The sequence below is a fragment of the Podarcis filfolensis genome (assembly GCF_964270895.1).
Source record: "Podarcis filfolensis genome assembly, chromosome: 6".
In the NCBI taxonomy this organism is placed as follows: Eukaryota; Metazoa; Chordata; class Lepidosauria; order Squamata; family Lacertidae; genus Podarcis; species Podarcis filfolensis.
Genome location: NC_139609.1, coordinates 22,646,287 through 22,659,398, shown reverse-complemented (window position 1 = coordinate 22,659,398; position 13,112 = coordinate 22,646,287). Strand labels below are relative to the sequence as shown.

Below are 13,112 nucleotides of genomic sequence, written 5' to 3'. Positions count from 1 at the left end.
CCTGCATTTATTTATTGCTAAGCAGCAAACTGGCTCGACTGCTTAACATATTAAAAAACATATTAAGTGGCTTACGGTAAAAGATAGAAAAACATAGCATGGTGTAAAAGCAAATTATCTTGCTGGTTTCCTTTCTGCCCAATATTCCAGCCTACCATGATAATTTTGAATGCTAATTCCATCTTCCATAGCATTAAGCTAAGTGTCATTTGCAAATTTGATAAGCATCCCCTCTACACAATGTGAGTCAGGGGACCTGTAGATGAATGAAATAGTTGTGGAGAGAGCTGTTCCTGTTTTAGACACTCGAAGCCCTTAGTGCATCTAGGAAAAGGAGGAGTAAAGCGAGTTCATTTTTAAAGCCCAAATTAGAACCGCTTAGCATCCCGGTGGGATGGGCTCCAACGTAATTTGCATTTGAGCGATATAAAACTGCTGGGGCTGAATCATAAAGTGGCTTTGTGGGGCTTAAACAACATTAGATGCTCTACAGGTTTCAAATTGCTTAAGCTCCTTAAAACCGCTGTAAGTGAGAGAGGGTTTAAACAGATTATGCTCACGGAAGGTTTTGAAATATTCCAAGCCATTTGAATCTGTCTCTAACCTTGGATACAATTCTGTAAATTTGACTTGTAAAACCTTTCAGAAAGAAAGGCAAATTTAAGGGCAGAAGCTACAGGAGGTAGGCATAGCTTGCTTGATGAACTGAAGCCATCGTTTCAAAAACCTATGGATTTCTTTCTAACCCTATCTGCGTTTCACCTGTTTATTCATGAGGCATAATTGTAATTATTTATTAATGCATACATTTTCTCCATTTTGATCTGTTTTGTTTATTTCAACAACAACAAAACCACAAAAAACCCCAACAGCCTAACTTTATTACCATAACATGGCCATTTGTGAGCTACCCCAATATGGAAGCACTTCAGTCACAGAAGTTATATGAAAGTTCCTGTTAGTTGGAAGGAATTTATTTGAGGACTCCTCAAGGCTTAAAAGGGCTGCCAGCCTCTAACTTATTCACAATGAGAATGAAAGCCAGATATTGTGTGTAGGGCTTGCAGGAAGGTTGTTCTTATCAACTGTAAGCTGTAGGATTTTATAATTTGTATGGGGGCCCAGAAACATTTCCATTATATGTGGTGTATCAGCGCTTTCTCCTCCTTTTCCTAAATATTTGTTGTTGTTTTTCTGTTTCTATGGGTTTTGCCCCTCCTCATTTCATTCACCCATCCAACTTTCCCCCATCCAGTTCTCCAAACCACCCCCTCTTCCCCTTACAGCTCACCCCACAAAACCCATTACAGCTTGTCCAACCCCCACCTCTTTACACCAACAATTTTTTCCCCAACCTTGGATTCCCAGATATTGTTGGACTACAACTCCCATCTCCCCCAGACAGCTTAGGCAGCAGCCATGGATGACAGGAGTTGTAGTCCAACGACATCTCGGGACCCAAGTCTGAAGAACACAGCTTTAGACCAACCACGCATTAAGTGACAACAAAGAAACAAATGTGCACTGTATTGGAAGCACTTTCTGTTGACACGTACAACAATAGAGCATCCTATGTGTGAAAGCTATTTTGTTCTCAGCTGAAAATGTATATGCTCAGCATCCTACCTTTTGGCACAAGTGACTGCAAAAAGGAAGGAAAAGCTCAGAGCTGCATGAATGAGGGCCAGATGGATGGAGAGCTTCAGACTTGAAAGGAACTGAACACCTGCCTTGTCTGAACTGTTAATCTAATCTAAAGGATATGCTGAGAATGTTTAAGGCAGGTGGCACTAATTCATCTAGTCTGGGCATGTGCTTTCAGGCTGCTAGAACAAACTGCAGATAGAAAAGCCTGTGGGAAGGTCATGGACAGAGGTTTTGAAGCGTTCTCCCAAATTGGGCAGTGGATAGCATTATCTTTACTAGATTGAATTTAAAAAAACAACAACTCCCAGCTGCTTACTGTAGAAAACAAGGCTTTATGTATTCCTCCAAGCTCAAGTGAGTATCTGTAAATATTAGCATCCTTTGGCCACCAAAATATTAAATACAATGTTTGTCATTCAAAAGCTGAATGCATTTATCTCAGCCTTAAGTTCACTGATTTCAACTTTGAGTATGTCCTGCCAACCTAGCAGTTCGAAAGCATGTCAAAGTGCAAGTAGATAAATAGGTACCGCTCTGGCAGGAAGGTAAACGGTGTTTCTGTGTGCTGCTCTGGTTCACCAGAAGTGGCTTAGTTATGCTGGCCACATGACCCGGAAGCTGTCTGCGGACAAACGCCGGCTCCCTCGGACTATAAAGCGAGATGAGCGCGCAACCCCAGAGTCGGTCACGACTGGACCTAATGGTCAGGGGTCCCTTTACCTTTACTTTAACCCTGCATATCATCCATTATCTTTACTATACAGTGGTACCTCGGGTTACAGACGCTTCAGGTTACAGACGCTTCAGGTTACAGACTCCACTAACCCAGAAATAGTACATCGGGTTAAGAACTTTGCTTCAGGATGAGAACAGAAACTGCACGGTGGCAGTGCAGCAGCAGCGGGAGGCCCCATTAGCTAAAGTGGTACCTCAGGTTAAGAACAGTTTCAGGTTAAGAACGGACCTCCAGAACAAATTAAGTTCTTAACCCGAGGTACCACTGTATAGACTTAAAAGAAAAAAAACAAACACACAATCCTCTCAGTGTCTTCCTGTAAAAAAGCAACTTTGGTCCTCAAATGGTCTTCAGAATAGCAACTTGATACAGCTCTTCAAGCTGAAGCGAGTAACTGCAAATATTAGCATTCTTTTGCCAGCCACATATTAAATGTGACAGTTTTCATTTGAGAGTATGAAGGCATCGCTTGAGCATCATATCTTAAACTTTGAAATGTGAATGGAATTTCATTTCGTGTATCCAGTACACCCAGGCTGGATTGAGAGGGGATGGAAGTGAACATATGCCCCAGGCAGCAAATTAAGGGGTGGGGGTGGCCGAATGGAATCTGCATGGCAGAGAGGAGGCATGCTGAACGTGCCCAGGACTGACTCCTCTTTCACGTTCCTTTGAAGGCTAGAATGCTCCATCCATTCTCAGCCAGCCTACTCACTTTCCTGCATGCAATACCTTCCTGCCTATGGCTGCAAGACAAGTGCTAACATACTAGGCTGCTGTGATTACCACATCAGTATTAAATACAATTGCATCTCACCTGCCAAACATTACTGAATGTCCTGTCAAATATCAAATATTAAAATCAGGTACCATGGTACCAGAACTGCAGATATAAAATATTCCAAGATATTCAGGAAATATTTTATTTTTTTAAACTCATTTTTATTTCAGTTTTACTGCACAAACACCCACACGCCCAGATGAAAATGAAAATTATAAATGAACATACAAAAAGAAGAAGAAATGAAAATTACAGACACAAATATGAATAACTAAAAAGAAGAAAAGATAAATATATCGTATAGTACTAAGGTCCAGTATAAATAAGAAAAACAATATAATGGAATGGAAAGTCAACCAGAAGAAAAGATGAAACGAAATACAGTATAATTACAGTATATTCAGGAAATATTTTACTGATATGCCTTGGCTTAGCTCAGCACTGGAGCAGAATGACCAAACAAACAAATAAACATATAAAATGTTTGGATGGTTGAAAACAACAGCAGTCCCCTTCCCAGAAGCCCACAAGTTTGTTCGTTCATACTAGGTCCTGATTTGGCTTAGCATGAGGACAGTATCAGATTTTGTGAAGTTCTACAGCAAACTGAGCTGGTTCACGCAGAATGTTAAACCATAGTTAACAAGTAGTTGTGGTTTAATGAAAACGAGAAGCATAGTAGTGCACACTACTGATTAGCTCCTTCCTCTCTTCTGTCTTCAGGAGGCAAGAAATCAGAGGCTAGCTTTGCACTGTATGTGAACAAGTATTCATGTTTTATTTCCCATAAAGAAATGACAAGTGGTAAGCCAGGAATAAATCTGGAAAGAAACGAACCACAAGCACTCACCTTTGGTTTGTTTCTTCACAGCATGACAAAGACAGGAGCAGGGGAGGAGAGTGACAGAGGCATTAAGCCTTAGTGTGTGTATATATATATATATATATATATATATATATATATATATTGCTATGGTTTAACATTATTCACAAACCAAGGCTTTGTCAGGTTTGGGTGACATGATAAGCAACAGTTAATTTTTTTAAAAGGAAGAAAACTCTTCCAAACACTTCCTCGCGGCCACACCAGAGAAGGACAGGGGTTAGTCACAAGACCTGGGGAAGACTAGGCTCAGTCACATAACAATAAACCATGGCTTGTCATGTTTTCGTTTACCTTGGGTATTAACATTATTTTGCCCTCCACTTCCTTGTAGCTATTATTCTGCCTGCCATAAGACTATCCTGTGCTGGAGTTTAGTGCTCTCCAGTTACATAATTGTTTTTAAAGGTAGAATAATTTGTTCAGGTAACAGGGGAACTAAACTCATTGACAGCCTTAAAGTGATAGTGCTGTGTTCACAGACGGTTTTGTGCTCAGTTCATTAAAGCATTCACATTCTCTCCACTTCTTTTGTTCAAGTGGAGAACTATGAATGTGTGTGTGTGTTTTCTCTTTTCCTTGGCTGTTCAAATGGTCCCCCCCCCCACACTTCTTCACCTGCATTCCCAGAGAGAAAAGCTCTTGAGGCCATCTGGGGGGCAGAAATGTTAGTTCCTCAGATTAGTTCTAACACTAGAAATCCTACAAATGTCACAAAAGAAGAAAAGGCGATGAGCAAGGAAGACAGAGCCAAAGGCTATTTTAATTTAGGTAACTGCCAACATACAGCATAATGAGCGTGTTTACTCTGGCAACCAAAACACACACACACAAAAAACCACCAAAATGAGCAGCTTCCATATCGCTGCCAAACCTACCAACTATATTACAGTGCTGTTCTGAAAAAATAAAAACCACCATCACCACCAGCCTAACTGCAAGTTAACACAAGACTTATTTCCCCTCAAGGGAATGTCTGTTCTGCAGTCTCCAGCCCTGGCTTTGGCAGAGGGCATTTTATTCTCTGCTAAAAGGCAACGGTCCAATGACCATTCAAGAGCTTTCAATGGCAAGGTCACTGTGATTTAAGACTGAGTGACAGCTCCGCTCTACCATCAGTTCTTATTTGTGTAAGCGAGCCTCTTCTCAAAAAAGAGAGAGAAAAGCTCTCTAGCTAGGGCATTAGGTGGCAGGAAAACCCTGATAAAGCAAGGGGGTTCTTTAATACTCTTAAAGAGTGACCCGCAAGAGAGTGCCATTGTTCCCGAGCGACTCAGAGCTCGTTTTCAAGGGCAGCTGCTGCACAGGCCAGCCGAGAGATGCTGCTTCCTCAGGAGGAGACAGTTGTCAGGTGGCCAACACTGAGAGAGTAACTCCACTCGCATAGGGCCAGGAAGGCTGACTGTTTAAATCCCATTGGAATGAATGGGATTTCAGTAGCAACCACCGTGCAGGACCGCAGCCACCAAGTTGTAAATTCCAGCGTGTTTGGAGATGCAGAATCTCATTTTTCTTCTCCTCAGGCTCGCCAACTGCTCCTTATTTCAAGATTAAAATAGTGGTACCTCGGGTTAAGTACTTAATTCGTTCCAGAGGTCCGTTCTTAACCTGAAACTGTTCTTAACCTGAAGCACCACTTTAGCTAATGGGGCCTCCTGCTGCTGCCGTGCTGCCGGAGCATGATTTCTGTTCTCATCCTGAAGCAAAGTTCTTAACCCGAGGTAATATTTCTGGGTTAGTGGCGTCTGTAACCTGAAGCGTATGTAACCTGAAGTGTTTGTAACCCGAGGTACCATAGTTCCTTCTTTAAAAATACAAAAAGTTAATACTATCTCTGTACTTCAGGCAGATATACTTTCTGGTCTGGTTATCCCCTGCTAAGGCATACCCTCCAACATTTCTCTGATGAAAATAGGAAAAAGGTAAAGGTAAAGGACTCCTGGACGTTTAAGTCCAGTCAAAGGCAACTATGGGGTTGCAGTGTTCATCTCGCTTCAGGCCGAGGGTGCCGGTGTTTGTCCACAGACAGCTTTCCGGGTCATGTGGCCAGCATGACTAAACCGCTTCTGGCACAATGGAACACCATGACGTAAGCCAGAGCACATGGAAACACCGTTTACCTTCATGCCACAGTGGTACCTATTTATTGACTTGCACTGGCGTGCTTTTGAACTGCTAGGTTGGCAGAAGCTAGGACACAGCAACAAGAGCTCACCCCGTTCCAGGGATTTGAACCACCAACCTTCTGATTGGCAAGCCCCAAAGGCTCAGCCACCTGCATCTGATGAAAATAGGGACATCCTATCCATAGCCTCCAACATTTCTCCGATGAAAATATGGATGTCCAGTTCTATTTTTCTAGAAAAAGAGGTGCCAGAATTTACCATGAATGCCACCCTTGTTCTCTTAGAATGGCAATGGCGCCCTTTGTTGCCCTCCATATACTATTGGACTACAGCTGTCATCATCCCTGATCACTGGCCATGCTGGCTGGTGCAGATGGGTCTTGAAGCTCAACAACATCTGAGAAACTATGTGTTCCTTACTCCTGACATCATATCCTGTCTATAATCTGAAAACAGTACAATCCTATAGATCTCTACCCCAGAGGAAGCCACAATGAAATCACTGGTGCTTAAGAATAAAGGCTAAACCAGTTTTCCAGTTCCGTTACAATGGGAAACTATGATTTAATTTAAAAATCCAGAAGCCTTCTGTTGCAAAGGGAAGGGGTGGTGGTTCTAATTTACATTATTTGTTTCTAAATTGTCTGCAATCTACAACGTAATTTGCCGTGGTGCGTGGGTAACTTTACCAGAAAGAAAATGAACTTTCTATATCATCACTTCCTGTGATGCTTGAATGTACTTCCTAAGGAGGGGTTGGGAACTGTTCCATGGTAAAATGTAACCACACTAGCCCCTCTGTCTGGCCTTTGGGACTCTCCCCAGGCTACACATCGGACCTGCCTGCTCCTTGAGTGCTTTCATTTGTCAGGAAACTGCCATTAAACTCTGATAAGATTTCTTGTTTTCCTGAATTGAGGCTGGACAGGGGATGAATGAGTCTACTGTACGAAGGTCAAATTCACATTTGGCGCTCTGCTCACTTTGGCCTTTGGCCCCAACTCATATGTTGCCCCTGAAAAGCTGTCCAGAAGAGAATGTGGTCCTCAGTTTGAAAAGAAGTTCCCCATCCCTGTTCTAAAGTGTTGGTTGATGAAATGAAGTGTTGGTAAATGAAATCGTAATCATAGTTTTGGGGTGTCATAAGCTTAAAGACAAAGCCAAGAGCCTGTAAAAACATAAAAGATTAACTTCACCTAAAAATAAATATTGCAAGTCACAAACAGCTCCCCTCACCTGGGTACAATTGTTTGGTTGGAGCACTGAGTTGTGCGTTTTTTGAAACTCTGTAGGCAACATCTGATCCTTTGGAATTCCTTCTGTTTATGCAAATTCCTGCTGTTTTTGATATTCCTTCCGGTGAATTGTGAAACTCTAATGCTTTGAGCACGTCGACTGGTTCAGCTGAAAAACAAAGAAAAAAAAATACATTATTCACACTCCTTCCAAAATATTGCATTTGCTCACTTCTTAGAAACTGAAGTGATGTATTCAGGAGCATGTTCAGGGATTAAACATCATTTTGGGTCACCCCCCCTAAAAAAAATCTCTGGTGGTACAAAGCCTATTAGCAAATGTCCAATAGGTCCAACAGCCCCCGAGCTCCCTTGCTTGTGCTAGCAGAAATTAGGATTTCATGAAATAAGATTGGTCAGAGTCACAACAAATGCGGGAGGCCAGTATCCCTCCAATCCACTAATCTCCAACCTCTGTCTTTTTCTCCAGAAACAGATGCAGCAGAAGGAAGGTTATCAGGAAATCAGATGTGGAGTTAGGAAGACATGACTGTGCGTACTCCAAACTAATATGGCAGAGTTGGCTGGAAGAGGGAGGAAGTCTAAGGCAAGAGTCTGAAGGCAGCTCTGTTTAGGGAAGCTTTTAATGTTTAATAGGTTATTGTATTTTAGTGTTCTGTTGGAAGCCGCCCAGAGTGGCTGGGGAAACCCAGTCAGATGGGCGGGGTATAAATAATAAATTATTTATTATTATTATTATTATTATTATTATTATTATTATTATTATTATTAGAGCAACGGAAGGAAGGAAGGAAGGAAGGAGTAATCAAAGGGTGACAAAGGTCCCCTGGATTTAAGAAATCTCTCTTATTTTAAAGGGGAAGGTCTTTAATCCAAATTATCATACACCACTTTTAAAGCATTTTTTCTTAGACCTCATGAGAAGGATGTCTTATGATGTACCACAAATTTTACATTTGTCAGGGTGCCATGAAGCAGGAGCCGTGTGGAATCTGTGCCTCAAAGAGACAAATTTACCTCCACGGCAAACTTCAGCAGTTTTTAGACCAGAAGCATTCCATGGGAGAACAGAGAAAGGATCAGGGAGGTGCTAAGGCACTCCTAAGATGAGCAAATTGACATAAGGGTGCAACACCGCGGAACTGCCCAGATTTAGAAGCTGCACTCCTGGCCCTGGGCAATGACACAGGTTCTGCCGCCACCACAAGACAGTCAACTCTTACAAATTGTTGGGCAAGGAGCATGCATGACTAGCGCCATCTTTTGTACGGCAACTACAATTTATTTATTATTTATTAATTAAATTTACACACCATCCTTCTTCAGAATATCACAGGGCAGTTTACAGTATAAAAACACAAAAATACATAACATATAACCCCCCCCCCACACACACATTGTTTAATTAGCCAAAGGCCTGGGAGAAGAGGAATGCTTTTTACTGATGCCGAAAGATATGCAATGAAGGCTCCATTTGAAAACCAAGGCACAGCTTCCAATTGGCTGCAGGGGCTTCCTGCACTCAAGCGGAAGCCGCATTGGATGTTCAGTTTCCAAAAAACGTTCACAAACCGGAACACTTACTTCCGGGTTTGCAGTGCTCGTGAGCCGATTTGTTTGACAACTAAGCCGTTTGAGAATCAAAGTACCACTGTATAAGGATTTCTTAACCTGAAGAGTAACGCTAAAATATCAACGAGGAGGAAGACAAGTAGTCATAGATTTGTCTTTGAACAGATGCAATGATAGCTAACATCCTTGACCATTGGCCATGCCAGCCAACATTTAGAGGGTACCACATTGGCACAGAAACCTGGCACAGAAGAAATCAAACTGAGAAGAGACACAGCTACAACAACCAGGGACCCAACTTTGGTAAACCACAGAAAGAAGTTTATACAGAAAACATTTCCTCAGTGAAAAAGAGGAAACTTTAAACAAGTTACATAGCATGCTATCAGTTTGATCAAAAGTTGGATTTCACTCAGCAGTCCACCCTTCTGTTCACCACCCTTACCAAAATGATAGCTTTATCATGCTTTGTCGTGGTTTTCTCTAGCTGGAAACTGAGGGCAAGTCATGGATTATCTCACCACTGCACTGAGCAAAATCCCTCCAAATGTAGTCAGGAGGAAAGGGATGATTTCCAGGAAGAAATTGGTGCATTTCCTCATCAGAATCCAGAGCACATTCTGAATAAAGACACAGCTGCTTTTTTCTTAAAAATGCAAGTAATAATAATAATAATAATTTTTATTTATACCCCGCCCTCCCCAGCCAAGGCCGGGAGCCTTGGTAGATAGGAAAACCAGAAGCTGCCTGCATGTAGACAGTATTCTTCAACATTGGGTCCCCAGATGTCATTGGACTACAGCTCCCAACATCTTAGACCATTGGATAAACTGGCTGAGGATGATGGGAGCTGTAATCCAACAATGGCTGGGGACCCAAAGTTGAAGAACACTGAAGGGAAATAGTAAGTTAGATCACTGGAACTTGAAAGATAGGGTTCTCTTGGTCTTTCCCTAGTCTGCCACAACTTAAGATATTTCAGGGGGTTTTTCTGGCTGCAGAAACATATGCATAAACCATGGGTTGGCCTGTGCACCCACATTTGTCACTCACCAACATTAAGCACCAAACTACATGCCACAATAAAACCCACTGTTAAAAATGCATGCTGGAATCAGCTAGTTTTAGCTCAGTGGCAGAGCATATGCAGAAGGTCCCAACTGCGATCCAGGTAGGATTGAGGAAGAAGAAGAAGAAGAAGAAGAAGAAGAAGAAGAAGAAGAAGAAGAAGAAGAAGAAGAATTTGGACTTGATATCCTGCCTTTCACTCCCCTGAAGGAGTCTCAAAGCGGCTAACAATCTCCTTTCCCTTCCTCCCTCATAACAAACACTCTGTGAGGTGAGTGGGGCTGAGAGACTTCAGAGAAGCGTGACTAGCCCAAGGTCACCCAGCAGCTGCATGTGGAGGAGCGGGAAAGTGAACCCGGTTCACCAGATTACGAGTCCACTGCTCTTAACCACTACACCATGCTGGCAGAAAGACCTGTATCTGACACCATGGAGAGCTCCTGTGGCTGGCGAGCATAGACAACTGGTGCAATATATGTTCTGACCACCTGGCTCCTGAATGACTGAATAAATGAGCAACACTTGCTAAACAGGACTCTGAATAAATATATATATTTAAAATTGCAAGGTTAGTGTATCCTATCTAAGGATGGATATATCTGTCGATTTTGGTTTCTCCCAGTTTCTCATTTTTCCAATCTTAAATTCTGTTTGCCCCATTATCATGTCAGTTTGACATTTTGGTAATAAAGAGAATACTTTCACACACATTTCATACAGGAAGCTCAACAGGTAAAGCATGAGACCCCCTTAATCTCAGGGTTATGGGGTCAAGCTCTACATTGAGCAAAAGTTTCCTACATTGCAGAGGGTTGAATAAGATGAACCTTGTGGGCCCATAACTCTACAATTCTATGATTCTCATAATATATGCACTTCTACACGATTTTGACTATAGTTCACAGCTTACAAGCAATTCTTTCCAATGTACTGTATGTCAGTATGCTATTTTCCCTAATATACACATTTTTGTGTGAACTTTTCTCTAATATACCGTATTTTTCGCCCTATAGGACACACTTTTTCCCCTCCAAAAATGAAGGGGAAATGTGTGTACGTCCTATGGGGTGAATGCAGGCTTTCGCTGAAGCCTGGAGAGCGAGAGGCGTCGGTGCACACCGACACCTCTCGCTCTCCAGGCTCCAGGAAGCTATCCGCAAGCCTTGCACGCCCAGGGGGGAGTTCCCCAGGGCGCGCAAGGCTTGCAGGCGGCAGCCTGCAGCACGGAGCACGGGGCGCCCTCCGGAGGACGCCCCGTGCTTCGCGCAGGTGTCTGCAAGCCTTGCGCGCCCGGGGGGGAGATCCCCCCGGGCGCGCACGGCTTGCGGGCAGCAGCCGGCAGCGCGGAGCACGGGGCGCCCTTCGGAGGACGCCCCATGCTTCGCGCAGGTGTCGGCAAGCCTTGCGTGCCCAGGGGGAACTCCCCCCTGGCGTGCACGGCTTGCGGGCAGCAGCCTGCAGCGCGGAGAACGGGGCGCCCTCCGGAGGACGCCCCGTGCTCCGCGCAGGTGTCCGCAGCCTGTCGCCTGGCGCGTGGGGCGCCCTGAAGCAGAGCACCCCTCGCGCCGGGCAGACATCGGCCAACCCCACAAGCTCGGGGGACAGCGGGGAGGCCAGCGCCGCCATCCCACTGTTCCCCGACCTTTATTTTCCTTTATTTCCCCCCCCAAAAAGCAGGTGCGTCCTATGGGACGGAGCGTCCTATGAGACGAAAAATACGGTACACATTTTGTACCTCCCTTTTAAAACCAAAGAACTGCACCACAAAATTCTAAGAAGGCCAAATTTCAAAGCATAACTGTGTTTCTATTAGCATATTGGTTCAAGAAGTGAAAATTCCTTGCACCCCTATCCTATCTCCCATCCACCAGTCCTATCTAAGCTCTTAGAAGAAAGCAAGTGGCAGCAAATCCTATAACCAAACTTAAGTCCTTTCGGTACCCAGTACTCATCACAACCAGCTTCTTTCACAACAAAAGGAGGTATCAGCTTGGGTCCAATGGCAAACTCGAGAGTTTAAAGTTTAACCCATTTTATCCCCAGAGCAACCCTGTGGAGTAGACTAGGCCTAGAGAAAGTGGCAAACCCAATGCCATCCAGTGAAATTCATGGCTGAGTGGGAATCTGAAGACAAATCTTTCTAGCTGAATTCCAGCAGTCCATTGGTTATTTGGCTTTCAATTCTGTAAACAGGTCCTGAAAATTGTCCCAAAGCACAATTGCTTACTGAGGCTCCCCCTGCATAAGAAGATTTAACTGATTGATTAATTAATACTGGCTTAGGGGGAATTATAGTATTTTTACAAGGAATATGCATGTACATTAACCAGGGGTAACATTTTTATGGATTCTTAATCTGGAGACTGGATTAGGAAATTCTCAAGAGACATTCCAGCTTTATGATGCTATGACTGCGTTTATAAAAGCCAGGCTCTGTAGCTTTGATCCCTTTAGATATATTGCATCTAACCAACATTCAAACCAACCAAGTTAACCACTGGCTAGATAACGTTGCATAAAATTAAGTGAAGCCTTATCCTAGGCAGGACATGGAAACCTTATTATTTATACATCAACATTTATTTGCCGCAGATATGGGGAAGCAGTGGCCCTTCAGATGTTGTTGAACTCCAACTCCTATCAGCCCAGTCAGCATAGCCAATGATGGAGTTGCAGGTAACAGAATCATAATATCATAAAATATAGAATCAATGCCGGAATCTGAACTAAATCATACAGGACTGATGGCCATCCAAACTCTGCTTAAAAACCTCCAGTGAAGGAGAGTCTACAACAGGTTTCCTCAACCTCGGCCCTCCAGATGTTTTTGGCCTACAACTCCCATGATCCCTAGCTAGCAGGACCAGTGGTCAGGGATGATGGGAATTGTAGTCTCAAAACATATGGAGGGCCAAGGCTGAGGAAGCCTAGTCTACAACATCCTGAGGGAATCCATTCTGCTATCAAACAGCTCTCACTATCAGAAAGTTTTTCATGATGTTTAGTCAGAATCTCCTTTCTTGTATCTTGAAGCCATTGGTTT

General features: G+C 43.3%; 1 protein-coding gene across 4 annotated transcripts in view; it reads right to left on the bottom strand.

Annotated features, from left to right (window-relative positions):
• COL11A1 (collagen type XI alpha 1 chain) overlaps window positions 1-13,112 on the bottom strand; it is a 253,111-nt gene that overhangs the window by 211,581 nt on the left and 28,418 nt on the right. For all 4 annotated transcript variants that reach the window (XM_083620394.1, XM_083620396.1, XM_083620393.1 and 1 more), the window contains exon 2: window positions 7,410-7,577. In XM_083620394.1, the coding sequence (XP_083476520.1) occupies window positions 7,410-7,577 (168 nt within the window). The remainder of the gene's footprint in view (window positions 1-7,409; window positions 7,578-13,112) is intronic.